Consider the following 18,583-nt stretch of genomic DNA (forward strand, 5'->3'; position numbering starts at 1 on the left):
TCCAGTAAATGACTTGTGGAAGTGCAGGTAAAACTCTGATGAATGTGGAAGGCTCCTTTGGGGCCTTGGACGGAGGTGAGGGGGGAGGTGTGGGCTCATGTTTTGCACTTCCTGCAGTGGAAGGTGCCAGGAGGGGAGGGTGGGTCACTGGGGGTGTAGAGGGAGTCACTGAGGGAATGGTCTTTACGGAAGGTGGATAGGGGTGGGGAGAGGAATATATCTCTGGTGCTGGGGTCTGTTTTGTAGGTAGCGGAAATGGCGAAGGATGGTGTGATGTATATTGCGGTTGGTGGTGTGGAAGGTGAGGACCAGGGAGGTTCTGACCTTGCACTCAGCCCTACCCCCTTCCATTTATCTCTCCACCCCCTCAGCTCACAGCTCCATTCCTGATGAAGGGCTTTTGCCCGAAATGTCGATTTTCCTGTTCCTCGGATGCTGCCTGACCTGTTGTGCTTTTCTAGTACCACACTCTCCACTCTAATCCCCAGCATCTGCTGTCCTCACTTTTACCGACGGGAAGAATGTGCCAACTGCACACTGACAGTCGCCCGAGGTTGGAATTAAACCTGGGTTCCTGGTGCTGTGAGGCAGCAGTGCTAACCACTGGGCCACCGTGCCACCATAAAAGAAGAAACCAGTTCAGACCTTGCACATGTACTTAGATGCACAGAGCTCGCCCCACCTCTCTCAGCGATTTGTGCAGACATTTGACTGTTCAGATGCAAGGTTCAAAAGTTCCAAACAAACTTTGTTTTGCCTCCCAGCAGTATGGGGGCTCAGTGGTTAGTACTGCTGCCTCACAGCGCCAGGGATCTGGGTTCGATTCCAGCCTCTGGCAACTGTCTGTGTGGAGTTTGCACATTCTCCCCATATCTGTAATGGTTTCTTCCGGGTGCTCTGGTTTCTTCCCACAGTCCCAAAGATGTGCAGGTTAGGTGAATTGGCCAGCGATGTTAGTTAAGAGTAAATGTAGGGGGATGGGTCAGTGTGGACTTGTTGGGCCAAAAGGCCTGTTTCCACACTAGGGACTCTTTCCTTCTATACCTCCTGGATATCAATGTCATGAATAATAAATGCTATTTGTTAGTAACCCAGAACTCTGGCCTGAGGTTGTATGAAGACCCTCATGTTACAACATAAAGGACTTAAAACCTATGCCCCTGGTTACTGGTCCCACTGTTAAGAAAGACAGGTTCTTCCTATCCACTTTACCTGCCACTCTACCCTCTCATAACCTATCCAAGTTAATTAAATTAACCTCCGTCTTTGCAATATTCCTCATAATCAAAGTTCTGCATTCCTGGTAATGATTTGTACATCCTACCTCCTCCCATCCTCACCTGATTTTTCTACAGATCACACCATGGTCAGCAAATGTTACCAGACACAACAAGAGGGAAGTCAGCCCCCACGTTCCTTTTTGCTGCATCTGAGTAACCAGCTCTCCGACAACCTGTCTAACCGAAGAACATTCACTTGTCACAACTCCATATCTCCAAACAGTTCATTCGCTGTGAGCAAGAACGTAAAAGATCTGAGAACGCGTGTATTTATTTCACACAAAGATTTATGCTTTTTTGTTCATCCTTCACACTCAACTTGCACTTTGTCACACTTTGTTACTGATTCAAAGCAATGCTTTTAAAAAAAGAGGGGAAAACACACCTCCTCTGAACTGAACTTAATTATAGTTATCTCTAAACTCAGACTGTTGCAATGATTTACTTATATATCCAGCTTGTCCGAGTTATACCATTTCCACAATGGGGAGTGATTGAAACGTAGCCCATGTCTATAATTACCTATGAGTTGGAGATGCAGATGCCGGTGTTGGACTGGGGTGTACAAAGTTAAAAATCATACAACACCAGGTTATAGTCCAACAGGTTTAATTGGAAGCACTAGCTTTCAGAGCACAACTCTCAAGGTTGTTGTGTGATTTTTAACTTTATAATTACCCACTTCACCACCTACTGGTGGGTGTGTAAAATTAGAGTGATAAGTATTCATCGGGTTTTCCAAAAGACTTGTGGTCATGTGACTCAGTTGGAAAGCCTGTCCTTCTGATCTAGCAGATCTGGGTTCAAACCTCACTCCAGACATTGTGGACATGGACAGAAGCATGCACAGTGCAAGTCAACTGAGGGGCATGGATGGGTCAAATAGACTAGGTCTTTTTTCTGGGGTGGAGGAGACCAGAACTAGAGGACATAGGTTTAGGGTGAAAGGGGAAAGATTTAAAAGGGATCTAAGGGGCAACTTTTTCATGCAGAGGGTGGTGTGTGTATATGGAATGAGCTGCAGAGGTAACAGTGGAGGCTGGTGCAATTAGAACATTTAAAAGGCATCAAGATGGGTCTATGAATAGGAAGGGGTTAGAGGGAAATGGGCCAAGTGCTGGCAACTGGGACCAGATTAATTTAAGATATCTGGTCAGCATGGAGGCGTTAGATTGAAGGGTCTGTAAATCTCTTTGACTCTGTTGATAAACCTTCCAACTCTTCCTCAAAGGGAAGTAAATGTGTGTGAAAATATGAAGTAAATAATTGTAATTGTGGGAATAACATGAAAAGGGAAGCAGTTGCAGTTGACATGAGATGGAAATGTGTTGCTGGAAAAGCGCAGCAGGTCAGGCAGCATCTAGGGAACAGGAGAATCGACGTTTCGGGCATTAGCCCTTCTTCAGGAATGAGGAAAGTTGGTCCAGCAGGCTAAGATAAAAGATAGGGAGGAGGGACTTGGGGGAGGGGCGTCGGAAATGTGATAGGTGGAAAGAGGTCAAGGTGAGGGTGATAGGTCAGACTGGGGTGGGGGCGGAGAGGTCGGGAAGAAGATTGCAGGTTAGGAAGGCGGTGCTGAATTTGATGGATTTGACTGAGACAGGCTGGGGGGAGGGGAAATGAGGAAACTGGTGAAATCCGAGTTCATCCCTTGTGGTTGGAGGGTTCCTAGCCGGAAGATGAGGCGTTCTTCCTCCAACCATCGTTTCGCTGTGGTCTGACGATGGAGGAGTCCAAAGACCTGCATATCCTTGGTGGAGTGGGAGGGGGAATTGAAATGTTGAGCTACAGGGTGGTTGGGTTGGTTGGTCCGGGTGTCCCAGAGGTGTTCCCTGAAACGCTCCGCAAGTAGGCGGCCCGTCTCCCCAATATAGAGGAGGCCACATCGGGTGCAAAGGATGCAATAGATGATATGTGTGGAGGTACAGGTGAATCTGTGGCGGATATGGAAGTTTCCTTTGGGGCCTTGGAGGGAGGTGAGGGGGGAGGTGTGGGCGCAAGTCTTGCACCTCCTGCGGTTGCAGGGGAAGGTGCCGGGAGTGGAGGTTGGGTTGGTGGGGGGTGTGGATCTGACGAGGGAGTCACGGAGGGAGTGGTCTTTACGGAATGCTGATAGGGGAGGGGAGGGAAATATATCCTTGGTGGTGGGGTCCGTTTGGAGGTGGCGGAAATGGCGGCGGATGATGCGCTGTACATGGAGGTTAGTGGGGTGGTAGGTGAGGACCAGTGGGGTTCTGTCCTGGTGGCGGTTGGAGGGGCGGGGTTCAAGGGCGGAGTTGACATGAGCAAAGTAACTCAAATGTTTAACATTAACAGGCCAATTTGAATTGCAGAACCAGTGGCCACATTAAAGGGCGCTTACTACGATGTAACATTGAAGGAACTTGATCAAGAATGGAAACAGAAGACTGAGGAGTATCTGGACAAAATTCAATCTTTTATACCCACCGTAGTTCAGGATACATGGCTGTTGCATTCAGTGCCAAAATTGCTTCATATTACCAAGCAAGTATTTGATTTGGTAAGTGTTAAATGCTGCAAAGAAAGGTACCATTGCCATTAATTTTTAATTTTAGATTTCCTATACAGAAAAAAAAATCATCTTTGTTTCTCACCTCCAGTTTACGTTGCTAATTATTTATAAGTTCATGGTCAATCCCAAAAAATCAAGAATAGCGAAATACCTTTTAGGATTTGTTCATGGGATGTGGACATCCATGTTTACCCTGGAGAAGATAGTGATGAGCTGCCCTATTGAACAGCCTTGGTCCACATGCTGTAAAGAAACCTGCAGTGCTGTTGAGTCAGGCATTCCAGAGTTTTGACCCATCAACACTGAAGGAACAACTATGTATTCCCCAATCAGGGTGGTGTGTGGTTCAGAGAGGTGGTAATCCTATTTGTCTGTCGCTCTGTCCTTTTGAGGTGGTAGAGGTCTCAGATTTGGAAGGTGCTGTCTGAGGACCACTGCATCTTGTAGATGACATAGATTGCTCTGTCAGTTGTGAAAGGGTTGCCAGTTAGCTGAGCTGGCTAGATGGTTAGCGAGGGCTTAGTATAATGTTAACCGTGTCAGGCTTTGGTCCCAATTCTGGCTGAGGCTGACTTGGGGTCTCCTCCATTGCCTTGACCTGTGACTAATCCACAGCACAAATTGTGCTTTGTGGCCTAAATCAGGGAAGTAAGATACCACCCAATTCATAGAATCCCTGCAGTGTTGTAGCAGGCCATTCAGCCCATCAAGTCCATACTGACCCTCCGAAGAGCATCCCATCCAAACCCATCCCCCTACCCTATCCCTGTAACCCTGCATTTCTCCATGGCTAATCCACCTAACCTGCCTACCTTTGGACTGTGGTAAGAGACCAGAGCATCCAGAGGAATCCTGCACAGACACAGTGCAAACTCCCCTCAGATAATCATCTGAGGCTGGGACTGAACCCAGGTCCCTAGTGCTGTGAGGCAGCATTGTTAGCCACCGTTTCTATTGATCTGAAGAGGGAGATGTACAAGCAGTGGTTGAACTGATGTTGATCTTCTGCAGATGAAGATTAACCTCACAATGTGTGTTTGGTTGTGTCTGTGCAAATTCTGAAGTAAATTTGCTAATGGCAGAATGTGAGCATTGAGACTGTTATCCCGGGAACATACATACAAATTCCAAGCAGTAGTCTCATTCAAGGGTCAGTAAAACCACAGTAACTATAGTATCTCTCTGCTTCATTCATTATGTTCTTCTGAGCCAATTTTATGAAGGCCCATGTATATCTAATATTGGCCAATCATTTTCAAACAGGCAGTGCAACAAATAGTGACGTGGGCAGAGGCAAGAATCTCCAAAGCAACAAGTAAGATCCATAAGCCACTTGCCAATCTCTACAAATACTCACCAGAGTAAGTACTGAAGATTCAGTTAACAGTTGCATTTTCTCTGTTTTCGAATTGTTATATATATATATCAGCTGTTGCTGGTTGGTAGCTTCACTAGCCTCTGTGTCAGATGTGTGCGAGCCCGTGCTGAAGGAATGCTGCACTGTCTGAGGTGCTGACTTTTAGACTGAGGTGTTAAACTGAGTGGCCATCTACCTTCTCAAAGCCAGTTGAGAAGAATCCAGTGGTGATATTCCAAAAAATGACAATTTGGTCTTTTTTTTCGCTGATCTATTTGTGGGACATTGTGTAAAATGTGGCTGTTAGCTTTGCTTATATCTCAGGGTGGCTGTACTGTAGGTCACAGAATTATTACAGTGTAGAAGGAAGCCATTCAATCCATCATGCCTGCACTAGCTCTGCTATTCAAATAACCATCAAATGCCATCTTGTGTTTCACTGACTCTGAAACCCTTCTAGATGCTTTTGTTTCATTATTTGTTCATGGGCTGTGGGGGGTAGTGGTGAGCTCAGCTTTTGTTCCCTGTCCCTGTATTAACTGGTTTGCTAGCTAGGCTATTTCAGAGGGCAGTTAAGTGGGTCTGGAGTCATGTGTAGGCCTAACAAGAGCAGTAGATTTCCTTCCCCAAAGGGCTGTAGTGAATCAGATGGGTTTTCACAACAATTAGTGATCATTGGCGTGATCACCAGCACTGAGACTATCTTTGTATTCTGGATTTACTCATTGAATTTAAATGCCCCGCCAGTGTATGTGGAGTATGAATCAGTGTTGCACAGAGGAAAAGCTAGATTGCTAATCAGTGACATTGCCATAACAGCACCGTCTTCCAAACAAAAAGTATGCCAAAAATTGTAAGTCCTTGCTTTCATAGGGTGGTGGCAGTCATCAAGCTATAAATGTAACCTTTGAAAAGCACATCTTCACACCAATCAATAAATATTGCCACGTTGCCATCACGTTCAATCATGTACACTCAAAATGTTAGTGATCTCTTCCACTTCTTAGCCATGCATCCATTTTGCAGAGATTGCTCTGTCGTGGTGAATGTGCCGTTGTTGTCAATGGGGAATCACTTACTTGATGTGGCGAAGATTACCAACTACCTTGTTGAAACCAAGCTGATAAAGACACTGAGGAGCCTGTACAATATAAACCCAGTTGCTGAATATTACAGATTGAAACACAGGATGCTGGACAGCCCCTTTGAACGTAAGTGTTACGGTGTTAACAACCAGTGGAACGCCAAAATAGCCCTTCGCTGAAGCACAAAATTGTCCAATTTTGAGCAGGTTTGGCCTTGCTTGAGAATAGATGGACGGGGAGATTTAATTGAGGTGTATAAGGGACAAAGGGGACTGACATAAACATATGTGGAGTGAACTAGAACGTGGTGTTAGGCCAAGAGGTGGCAGATTTAAAACAGACAATGAGAAATGATAGCTCTCAAAGGGCAGTGAACCTGTAGAATTTATTATCCCAGTGTGCAATGGATACTGCGACACTGAATAAATTTTAGGAGATAGAGATATTTTACATGGATTAAAGGGTTATGGGGAGTGGGCAGGAAAATGGAATCGATACAGCAGAGAACCAGACCCTTTGGTCTAACTAGCCCATTCCGACCAAACATTCCAATCTGACCTAGTCCTATTTACCAGCGTTTGGCCCATATCCCTGTAAAGCCTTCCTATCCGTATGCCCAACTAAGTGCCTTTTAAATGTTGTAATTGTGGTTCCATGCAAGCACCACTCTCTGCATGAAAAACTTTCCCCTCAGGTCCTTTGTAAATCTGGGCCTGAATGACAGAGCAGGCATGAGTGGCTGAATGGCCTACTCCTCCTCCTAGTTCTTATGATCTTATGTTCAGAGTGTTGTATTTATTTGCATTACTTTTGTGTTACATATTGTTATGGATTGTTTACTCAACAATGGTGGTTGTCATGATGTGTCAAATAGAATGCCAACACTGTCTACTCTGCAGTTCAGATAAACACATTTATGGCATTTTAAAAAATGTAAATACTCCTTTTAAACACAGAAACATCGAAGATAGGAGCAAGAGGAGACCATTTGGTCCTTTGAGCCTGCTCTGCCATTCATCACAATCAGGGCTGATTGTTCAACCTAATGCCCTAATTCTACTTTCTCCCCACAACCTTTGATCCCATTTGCCCCCAAGTGATATATATATATATATATATATATATATATAGCCATCTCTTGAATATATATTACCTCCTGTGGTAATGAATTCCACAGGATCACCGTTCTTTGGGTGAAGCAATATCTCCTCATCTCCGTCCTAAATGGTCCACCCTGAATCATCAGACTGTAGCCCCTGGTTTTGGATACACCCCCACCATTGGGAACATCCTCTCTGCATCTACTCTGTCTAGTCATGTTAGAATTTTAGAGATCTCTGAGGTCTCCCCCTCATTTGTCTGAACTTTGCTGTTACCACATGATGTGGTAACAAAATACAGATGTTTTAAAAAAACACACAAAAGATACTAATTCACTGCAGCTTGAAATGTCTCTGGAGGTTTGCTTGATGAAATCTCAGCTGGACTTATGGTGCACCAATGTAAGTGACTGATGGTGCACCCTGCAGCTGGGGCAGGACCTTGCACAAGGGATCACGCTCTGGGGTGTATGGAGTATGCCGTTTTGGATTGAGATAAGGAGAAGTGTCTCCACTCAAAGCGGTGAGCCTAGGGAATTCTCTGCCACCTAAGCTGTGAAGAGCAAGTCATTGAATACATTTAAGAAATGAGTGTATTCCCAGCCACCAAAGCAGTAAGGGGAGAGAGCAGGAATATGATATTGAGATAGAGGATCGACCCTGATAATGGTGAAACAATGGGCTGAATGACGTATTCCTGTTCCTATTGTCTATGCAAGCAAAGTCAGTTTTGTGAATTAGATGGTTCTCTACAATGAAAAGTTCCTGCCAAGGCCAAGAAACCACCCCTTTCTCCAGAGTTAAACGTTTGCACGATTCTTGGTGAGATTTTTGCTCTTGCTATTGATACTGGTAATGATCTCACATGAGGCCTCTTTTTTTACATTTTATAGAATGGTCATATTGAAAAATAATCACACCTGGAATCAAAACAACAGCAGCTTGTAATAAGTATTAATTCCATGATACAGAAAAGGTGAACAGGAGTACGTCACTCAGTTCCTTGAGCCTGCTCTGCCAGTTAATATGACCATGGCTGATCTAATCTCAGCATCAACTCTACCGTCCTGCTCACACTCTATAACCCATCAATCCGTTACCAATTTAAAAATCTATCTCCTCCTCAAATTTACTCCATGTCCCAGCATCCAACCAGCTCTGAGGTAGTGAATTCCACAGCCCTTTGAGAGAAGTAATTCCTCCTTATCTGTTTTAAATTTCCACTCCTAAAACCATGACCCCTCATTCTAGATTGTCCCAAAATAGGATATCCTCTCGATATCCACTTTATCAATCCCCTTTTGTATCATGTGTACCTCAATGAGGTCACTTGCTATTTTCTAAATTCCAGTGAGTATTGGCCTAAATTGCTCAATCTCTTGAAATACTTGAAAATACTCAACAACAGGAGGGTAATAGCCGTAGATTTGGTTTTAATGAGGAAATTTAGAGTTGATGCCACTCGAGGATCTTTTCACAGAAAAAAATAATTAACACTTGATTAGACTTCAGGGTATTTATTCAGGTAAAGGCCTGAGAGTTATTCAAGCATTGGACAAATTGTGGACTCTTGATGACTGAAATGAGCTAAAGCAGACTTTATTTGGCCTTCTCTCGTCATCTTTTCTTGTTGATTCTGACAAAAATAATCTCTCTCTAGAAGGAACAGAACATCAGTTGTCGCTGCACATGTTAGATAACTTATTGGCTGAAATACGTTTTGAGCTAGAATGCTGAACATAACTGGTAAAATCCAGTTCTCACATGTTTGCAAACCAGCCTTGGCAACTGTATTCATTGCTTGACACAAAACGTGAAATCTGTTTTTAATTTTTGAAGTAATGTCATTGAAAATATTTATTCACAATACTTTATGAAGTCTTAAAACTGCTTCCGTAAATGTTCCATAGATCAAGCCTTACTTATTGGAAGCAAGCACTACGTGACATTTGATGGGAAGATCTACGATTTTGCCAGCCAGTGTAGTTTCCTTTTAGCTAAGGATTTCCAAAGGAACACTTTCACAATATTATTGAATCATGATAGTGATGGCAAGAAGTCTATCCGTGTGGAAATGAATCACACCGTCATTGATATATACCCAGGAATAAAGGTAAAAGCACAACAACACTCGAATTCTTTTCCATTGCACCCACACAGATGTAGATCGACGTTCTGTTTGGAGTAGGAATCTTTTACAATAAACAAGCTGGAACGGATGTAATGGTTTAGCAAATGCATCCAGTGGATTTAATCAGTAAGATTCAAGCAGCCCAAGTCTGTCTCCGAATAGTGTTAATAAAACAAAGAACTGCAGATGCCAGAGATATGAAACAAATAAAACCAGAAATTGCCGGAGAAACTCAGCAGCACCTGAGAAGAGAAAGTTGAAACTTTATTGCTGGAACAGCACAGCAGGTCAGGCAGCATCCAGGGAACAGGAGATTCGACGTTTCGGGCACAGGCCCTTCTTCAGGAATGAGCAGAGAGTGTTCAGCAGGAGAAGATAAAAGGTAGGGAGGAGGGACTTGGAGGAGGGGAGTTGGAAATGTGATAGGTGGAAAGAGGTCAAGGTGAGGGTGATAGGTCGGAGTAGGGTGGAGGCGGAGAGGTCAAGAAGAAGACTGCAGGTCAGGAAGGCGGTGCCGGGCTGGAAGGATCGGGCTGAGACAAGGTGGGGGGAGGGGGGATGAAGAAACTGGTGAAGTCCAAGTTCATCCCCTGCGGTTGGAGGGTTCCCAGTCGGAAGATAAGACGCTCCTCCTCCGACCGTCGGGTTGTTGTGGTTTGGCGGTGGATGAGTCCAATGACCTGCATATCCTCGGTGGAGTGGGAGGGGGAGTTGAAATGCTGTGCCACAGGTTGGTTGGGTTGGTTCGTCCGGGTGGCCCAGAGGTGCTCCCTGAATCGCTCCGCAAGTAGGCGGCCTGTCTCCCCAATATAGAGGAGGCCACACCGGCTGCAGCGGATGCAGTAGATGATGTGGGTGGAGGTGCAGGTGAATCTGTGGCGGATATGGAAGTTTCCCTTGGGGCCTTGGAGAGAAGTGAGGGGGGAGGTGTGGGCGCAAGTGTTGCACCTCCTGCGGTTGCAAGGGAAGGTGCCGGGAGTGGTGGTTGGGTCGGTGGGGGGTGTGGATCTGACAAGGGAGTCGCGGAGGGAGTGGTCTCTACGGAAAGCTGATAGGGGAGGGGAGGGAAATATATCCTTGGTGCTGGGGTCTGTTTGGAGGTGGCGGAAGTGACGGCGGATGATGCGCTGTACATGGAGATTGGTGGGGTGGTAGGTGAGGACCAGTGGGGTTCTGTCCTGGTGGCGGTTGGAGGGGCGGGGCTCAAGGGCGGAGGAGCGGGAAGTGGAGGAGATGCGGTGGAGGGCACCGTCGACCACGTCGGGGGGGAAATTGCGGTCCTTGAAGAAGGAGGCCATCTGTGTTGTACGTATTTTGAACTGGTCCTCCTGGGAGCAGATGCGGCGGAGACGAAGGAATTGGGAGAATGGGATGGCGTTTTTACAGGGGGCAGGATGGGAGGAGGTGTAGTCCAGGTAGCTGTGGGAGTCGGTAGGTTTGTAGTAGATGTCCGTGTTGATTCGGTCGCCTGAGATAGAAACAGAAAGGTCTAGGAAGGGGAGGGAGGAGTCCGAGACTGTCCAGGTGAATTTGAGGTCGGGGTGGAAGGTGTTGGTGTAGTGGATGAACTGTTCAACCTCCTCATGGGAGCACGAGGTAGCGCCGATACAGTCATCAATGTAGCGAAGAAAAAGATGGGGGGTGGGGCCAGTGTAGTTGCGGAAGATGGATTGTTCCACATACCCTACGAAGAGGCAGGCATAGCTGGGGCCCATGCGGGTGCCCATGGCTACTCCTTTTGTTTGGAGAAAGTGGGAGGATTGGAAAGAAAAGTTGTTCAGGGTGAGGACCAGTTCGGTCAGTCGAAGGAGGGTGTCGGTGGAAGGGTACTGGGTGGTACGGCGGGAAAGGAAGAAGCGGAGTGCTTTGAGTCCTTCGTGATGGGGGATGGAGGTGTACAGGGACTGGATGTCCATGGTGAAGATGAGGCGTTGGGGACCGGGGAAGCGGAAATCCTGGAGGAGGTGGAGGGCGTGGGTGGTGTCACGAACGTAGGTGGGGAGTTCTTGGACTAATGGGGACAGGACCGTGTCGAGGTATGCCGAGATGAGTTCGGTTGGGCAGGAGCAGGCTGAGACGATGGGTCGTCCGGCCTATCACATTTCCAACTCCCCTCCTCCAAGTCCCTCCTCCCTACCTTTTATCTTCTCCTGCTGAACACTCTCTGCTCATTCCTGAAGAAGGGCCTGTGCCCGAAACGTCGAATCTCCTGTTCCCTGGATGCTGCCTGACCTGCTGTGCTGTTCCAGCAATAAAGTTTCAACTTTGATCTCCAGCATCTGCAGACCTCACTTTCTCCTCCTGAGAAGAGAAAACAGAGTTAACTTTTCGAGACCAATTCTGCTGTGAATACAACTTTAAAATGCCCTTAAAATTTTAATGTTCAGCTTTCATGGAACATAGGAAGGGTGAAGGGTGGAAGGTATAGGGGGGATGTCAGGGGTAGGTTCTTTACCCAGAGAGTGGTGGGGGCATGGAATGCGCTGCCTGTGGGAGTGGCAGAGTCAGAATCATTGGCGACCTTTAAGCGGCAATTGGATAGGTACATGGATGGGTGCTTAAGCTAGGACAAATGTTCGGCACAACATCGTGTCCTATGTTCTATAGGACAATATAGCACAGAACAGGCCCTTCAGCCCTCAATGTTGCGCTGACCTGTGAACTAATCTAAACTCATCCCCTACACTATCCCATCATCATCCATGTGCTTATCCAAGGATTGTTTAAATCACCTAATGTGGCTGAGTTAACTACATTGGCAAGCAGGGTATTCCACGCCCTTACCACCCTCTGAGTAAAGAACCTGCCTCTGGCATCTGTCTTAAATCTATCGCCCCTCAATTTGTAGTTATGCCCCTTCGTACAAGCTGACGTCATCATCCAAGGAGAAAGACTTGCCCTGTCTAATCCTCTGATCATCTTGTATGTCTCTATCAAATCACCTCTTAGCCTCCTTCTTTCCGATGAGAACAGACCCATGTCTCTCAGTCTTTCCTCACAAAAACCTTTTGTCATACATAAATAAATATTCAACTTGTTGCCCTGGTGTATTGCTGGGATTTTGGACTGGAACTACATTGCCAGTGTTACATTAAACTGCAGTTGCTGGAAATCTGAAACAAAAACAGGAATTGCTGGAAAATCTCAGTAGGTCAGGCAGCATCGGTGGAGAGAAATCAGTTCTGAAGGAAGGTCACCGGTCCTGAACTGTTAACTCTGATTTCTCTCCACAGATACTGTCAGACCTCCTGAGATTTTCCAGCAATTTCTGTTTGTTATTTAAAGTAACAAGTTAAATCTATCTCCCAGTAGTAATATTTGCAAAATGCATCATTGAAACGGACATGACATAATTAAATTAAATTTTAAAAATGTAAATTTGGATCTTGCCTGTCTTATCCTTTAACATTCACTGATTATATTCTTCTTGCTTCCTAGTTTTTTTATTATAAAGGAAATAGTACAATTAGATAAAACAATTAACTAATGAAAATATAATACAAGTTGTTTTCCATAGGTTGAAGAGAATTGCAAAGCCAGTGAACTGCCCCTGATGAGAAATGGAGTTACAGTCAGAAAGGACCTCAATAAAATTGAAGTGTCAAATCAAAATGGAGTGACAGTATCATGTGATGTCCAATATGACGTCTGCAGTCTGACTCTCCCTGGGTGGTACCATGGTCAGTACTAGGAATGTTTGTACTTTAAATTATAGTTGTACTGTGTGTGCTCTGTCCCCTACGCTGCTTAAATTATTTGTGGTGCTCTTTTATCGGGTGTGGACATCGCTGGCTAGGCCAGCTTTTGTTACAGATCCTTAATTGCCCTTCTGAAGGTGGTGGTGAGCTGCTGCCTTGAATTGCCGTAGTTCTTCTGGTTTTGGGTGCTGGTAGGAGTTACAGGATTTTGACCCCGTGACTCTGAGAGAGTGATAAAGTATTTCCAAGTGAGGAGGGTGAGCAGTCTAAAGGGAAATTGCAGGTGGTGGTGTTTCCATGTATCTGCTGCCCTTGACATTCTAGTGGTAACAGTCATGAGTTTGGAAAATGGTGTGTAAGGAGCTTGGTTGAGTTACTACAGTGCAGCATGAAGATGGTATACAACACTGCCACTGTGAGTTGTTGCGAGCAGGATTGGATGAATTTGAGTGTGTCGCTACTTAAGCGGGCTGCTTTGTCCTGGATGGTGTTGAGCTTCTTGAGTGTTGTTAGAGTTGCACTCATCCAGGCAAGTGGGAAGTATTCCATCACACTCCTTACTGGTACCTTTGTAGATGGTGAGCAGGCTTTGATAGAACTTTAAATGTACTGTAGCTTGAACCTATAACCTTTCCAGACCTGAAATTCCAAATTCCGAAAACCAGTTGTCTAGAAGTCTTCTTAACAAAGAAGTGTCAAGCTCCCACTACCCTGAGGCAGAAAAGATCAAAGTACTCCTTAACTTTAGGAGAAAGTTTACCAGCAAGTGCCAAGTGAGCCCACAAACTCTTGCACCTTGATGCAGCAAGAGGCCAGCACATGTACCTCAGAGGATAAAAACAAGGACTGCAGATGCTGGAAACCAGAGTCTAGATTAGAGTGGTGCTGGAAAAGCACAGCAGGTCAGGCAGCATCCGGGGAGCAGGAAAATTGCCATTTCGGGCAAAAGCCCTTCATCAGCTCTATTCCTGATGAAGGGCCTTTGCCCGAAACGTCGATTTTCCTCCTCCTCGATGCTGCCTGACCTGCTGTGCTTTTCCAGCACCACTCTAATCCAGACTCATGTACCCTAGAGACTGACTGATATGTACAGATTGTTGGTAGGTGATGCGGTTGAACTGGTGAGTTATGTGCTAGCTTCAGGTTTTGTTATGTCACTGATCCTGCCTGCCTGGTGTACAAACTCCTTATCTTGGTCTGAGGGCTTGCCGCACCAGCTGTGGCAACCAGATCAAATCTGCAGCTGGGCACAATCACTGTATGCGTGTGGAAGACAGAGAGGAGTCATTACTGTGTGTGGAAAGAGAGGTGGTAATTGCTGCCTATGGGGGAACGTGGAGTATTTACTTTGTGTGGGGTGAGGTGGTAATTACTGAGTCTAGGGAAGGTAGTAACTCTATATGGGAGAATGGTAATTACTGTGTTAGGGTTGACGGTAATTACTGTGTTAGAGAAGATTAATTACTGTGTGTGAGGGGGGAAGTATAGTGTGTAGGGTGAGGGGATAACTTACTATGTGTGAGGGGAGGGTAATGACGGTGTGTAGGGTGAGGGGGTAATTACTGACTGTTAATAGGGGGTCACATTGGAAAGTAGTTGAGGAAGATCTGGCACGGAGTGTGCAGATTACCCAAGTACAAGGTGTTTGGAAATCTCTATGTATAAATGCACTGGGACGAACTAAGCCTTAAAGAGCATTTATAAGGGAATGTATCACATAACAATACATTTTGATGTATTTATTCTGGATGTGTGCATCAGACTATATTTTAAGTTAATATGTACTTTTATGTTTTGGCGTGTTTTTGTTTGAGGTGCATATTTTTATTCACTTCATATATTTTTGGTGAAGCATTCCAGCATCACTCTGCAATCCATAAAAAAACTAAAAATGCTGTGGTCCCAAGCCTTCTGGCCTGGAGAGGTTACCATGTACTTCAACTTTCAAACTATCCAGTGCCAACTATTTAGTCACAGTTTTCCATGACTCTTATATCCATTTGACACCACTTTTAGATGAAAGTACGAAATGCTCATTTTAATTTCACCTTCATCACTATTCCTTAATTACTTCTTGCATTTTCTTTGGTTTTACAATGCTTTTTTAACAATCCTAAGTTTGCTGTTATGTTCATTGTACTTGGCCTCCTTTTGTGATCTTGTTTTAGAAATTTGTTATCTGAACAAACATTTATTCTTAAATTTGATAAACTTTGTTTACTTTTCAAATTATATTTCAGCCCTAAAGTGCATAAACTGTGAATAGACCACAGCAACGTTGAGGTTCCCCAGTGCAATACTATTAGGTTCAATCTTAATATTAAACAAACAAGGTCTCCAAATCATGCTTTGTGAAATTATGATATAAACATATAATGCATTTCAATCAAACTCCTCCATATGTTAATTTTGGACAGATTAATGCTTTCTTTGAAATGGAGAAAAATATGGGATTTTGTTCTGAATTCATCAAGTGTTGAAATAGTGATTAAAAATTCAATGTAATCTCCAAACTACGTTAGACTTTCATTGAAGGATCAGTTTTCCCACTCTGTTTTTCAAAAAAGACACGAGGTAAGAGTATCTCCAGGTTGCAGTGTGATACACCATTGACATGGAGCTGCAGTGGGGCAGAAGCTGATGTGGTGGCAACCCCTGGAATTGATATACATGAGGCAACTGGATACAGTTTGCTGCAATGTAGAAAGGAACACGTAGTCTCCAAAGCCTGGAGGTGTGCGTTGAATTTTAGGAGGTTAGTCTAGTTGATTGATACTGTAGTGATCCTAATTGTGCCTGATTTGTACTGAAACTTGGGCTACACACTAACACGCAATGAACATTTGACTGAAACTTGGCCACAGCTGGGTTAGACTGGCAGGTTGTGCATGAGGCTGGCACATTTGTGAGGCACAGACAGTTGTGCTAGAATAGACGAGGATGCCATGGAGTTATTCAAGTTAAAGGATGGGACAGGTAAAATGTTGGGTTAATTTTAGGAATTACTGACAATTCAAATTGTTTTTCTGTTATGAATTATACTTGTTGAGCTTTGCATTGAAAGTGGCGGCAACTGGCTTTGATAATATGTTATAGATTCTTGTCTGATTAACTTATTTGCTTTTTTGATGAAATGTGATTAAAGAGCAAGTGTATGTGACTGTTTCTCTTTGGAATAATTAGATCACTCTGCTGACTAATTGAAGCAAAATTCAATCATAAAGTGTCACAGAAAGGTCCTGTTTAAACAACAAAACCTACTGTGTTGTGAGTCAAAGTGATTGAACAACGTCAAATTAGAAATAGTCGGTTGAAGATGGAGCAAACACTTAGACCGGGAAAGACGAAAATTGACCGTGATCTCAGCAACATGACGATGACACACTCAGTGTAGGGACATTTATAAATATGTCCTCGTACAGATTTAACGGCATCTGAGAAACGTTGCATCATCGGAGCATGTGGTGTGTAGCAATGTTCTAAATCATACAAGAAATGTTTGGCTCATAACAGAATAAATGTTCTTTTTATGTTCCAAACATCTGTAGAAAGTTTTATTTTAAAATTGTGGAAGGCCAAATGAGAAAATGTCCATAAATGGGCCTGGGCTTCGTGATGTGAGATTAACCCACATCCATTAATTTCCATCCACACCCATTCATTTCAGCATCCAGCTAGCGCTAACTGTGCCATGGATTGACAGGGCACATGAACAGGGAGTAGCTTGCTCTGTTTAAGGCTAGTCTGCCCCATTTAAAGGTGGGATGCATTAGAGCAGGGGCTGGCAGTCACATACGGACTGATTATCAACAGGGCAATACTGAGGAATGGCACAGCATCTGGGAACCTGCACTCTCCCGTGTTATGTGATTATTGTATTGTATGACATGGGAGAGTGCAGGTTTCTTGGCACTGCATTAAGCAAAGGAAAGGAGGAGAGATGTTTTCTATCTGCAGGAGGTCCTCCAGACATGCACGCAGACAAATGTACTGGTCAAGTGGACAATGAGGTTGAAATAGTATATATGGCCTTCCCATAGGGGTTTGATAAAGTGCCACATGATAAGCTTTCCAGCATAGTTGAAGTCTATGCAATGGAGTGAACAGTGGAAACCAAGCAGAGTGCCAGGAAACAGCGGCATTGACTGGTTGTGTTTAATAATAAAGGAAGCTCTGGAGTTAAAATGGATACTTGGACTACTACTGTTTACATCCAGTACTAGGCATTGTACTTTAGAGAAGATGTGAAGGCATTAGAGACTGTGCAGAAAGGATTGACAAGGCTGGCTACAAGGATGAGGGACATCAGTTATGTAGACAGGGTGGTTAAAAAGGCATTTGGCACGCTTGCCTTCATTATTCAATCCTTTGAGTATAAGAGTTGAGAAGTTATGTTGAGGTTATACAGGACAATGATGAGGCAGCTTTTGGAGTACTGTGTTCAACTCTGGTCACCCAGTTGTAGGGAGGATATCATTAAGCTCGGAAGAGATTTATCAGGATGTTGCTGGGTATGGAAGATTTGAGTTATAAAGAAAGGCTGGGTAGGCTGGGACTTTTTTAACTGGAGTGTAGGAGGTTGAGAGGCAACCTTATAGAAAGTTATAAAATAACGAGAGGTATAGATAGAGTTGATGGTAGTTGTCTTTTCCCTATGATGAGGGATTTCAAGACGAGGGGCCACGTTTTTTAAGGTGAGAGGAGAGAGATTTTAAAAAGACACGAGTGGCAGTTTTTTTACATAGACGGTGGTTCATGTGTGGAATGAAGTTCCTGAGGAAGTGGTGGAAATGGGTACAACTACAACATTTAAAATACATTTGGATAAGTACATGAATAGGAAAGATTTGGAGGGATGTGGGCCAGGAGCAGGCAGGTGGGACAAGTTTAGTTTGGGATTATGTTTGGCATGGACTGGTTGGGTCTGTTTCCATGCTGTGTGACCACAACTCTGAGTCTAGAAGATCACAGTTCTTCTCAAGAAACAGATTGAGAAGAAATTTAACAAGTTGTTTAGAATCCTCATGGATCTAGAGAGTGTAGATAAAGTGAAACACCCCCATTGACAGAAGAGCTACCAGTAGGAAGACCACTATTTTAAGGAAATCACTTAAAGAACCAAAGTGGTATGGAGGAAACACATATTTAAACAGTAAGTGGCTCTGGACTGCATTGCCAGGGTGATAGAGGCACCTTGAATCATGGCTTTTAAAAGGAATTAGTGAAGCATCTCAAGGGAAAAGATAAAAGGGAGGTGGGGGCACGAGTTAATTGCTCTTGAAGAGGCTTTCTAGGCCGTGAACGTTTTCCTATTCCTACCTGGGATGTGGGCATCTCTGTCTAACCCAGTATTTATTGCCCATCCTTGCTTGCCCTTGTGAAGGAGAGCTGCTTTCTAG

At 44.5% G+C, this 18,583-nt stretch overlaps 1 protein-coding gene across 2 annotated transcripts in view; it reads left to right on the forward strand.

Annotated features, from left to right (window-relative positions):
• Positions 1–18,583, forward strand: part of apoltp (apolipoprotein lipid transfer particle homolog) — a 394,813-nt gene that overhangs the window by 346,207 nt on the left and 30,023 nt on the right. For both annotated transcript variants that reach the window (XM_043711128.2, XM_087998023.1), the window contains 5 exons: positions 3,614–3,801; positions 5,077–5,174; positions 6,197–6,381; positions 9,266–9,468; positions 13,004–13,166. In XM_043711128.2, coding sequence (XP_043567063.2) covers positions 3,614–3,801; positions 5,077–5,174; positions 6,197–6,381; positions 9,266–9,468; positions 13,004–13,166 — 837 coding nt within the window. The remainder of the gene's footprint in view (positions 1–3,613; positions 3,802–5,076; positions 5,175–6,196; positions 6,382–9,265; positions 9,469–13,003; positions 13,167–18,583) is intronic.

Source organism: Chiloscyllium plagiosum, unplaced genomic scaffold, assembly GCF_037043375.1.
Source record: "Chiloscyllium plagiosum isolate Xiang-an unplaced genomic scaffold, Cpla_swu_hap1 HiC_scaffold_20, whole genome shotgun sequence".
Lineage (NCBI taxonomy): Eukaryota > Metazoa > Chordata > Chondrichthyes > Orectolobiformes > Hemiscylliidae > Chiloscyllium > Chiloscyllium plagiosum.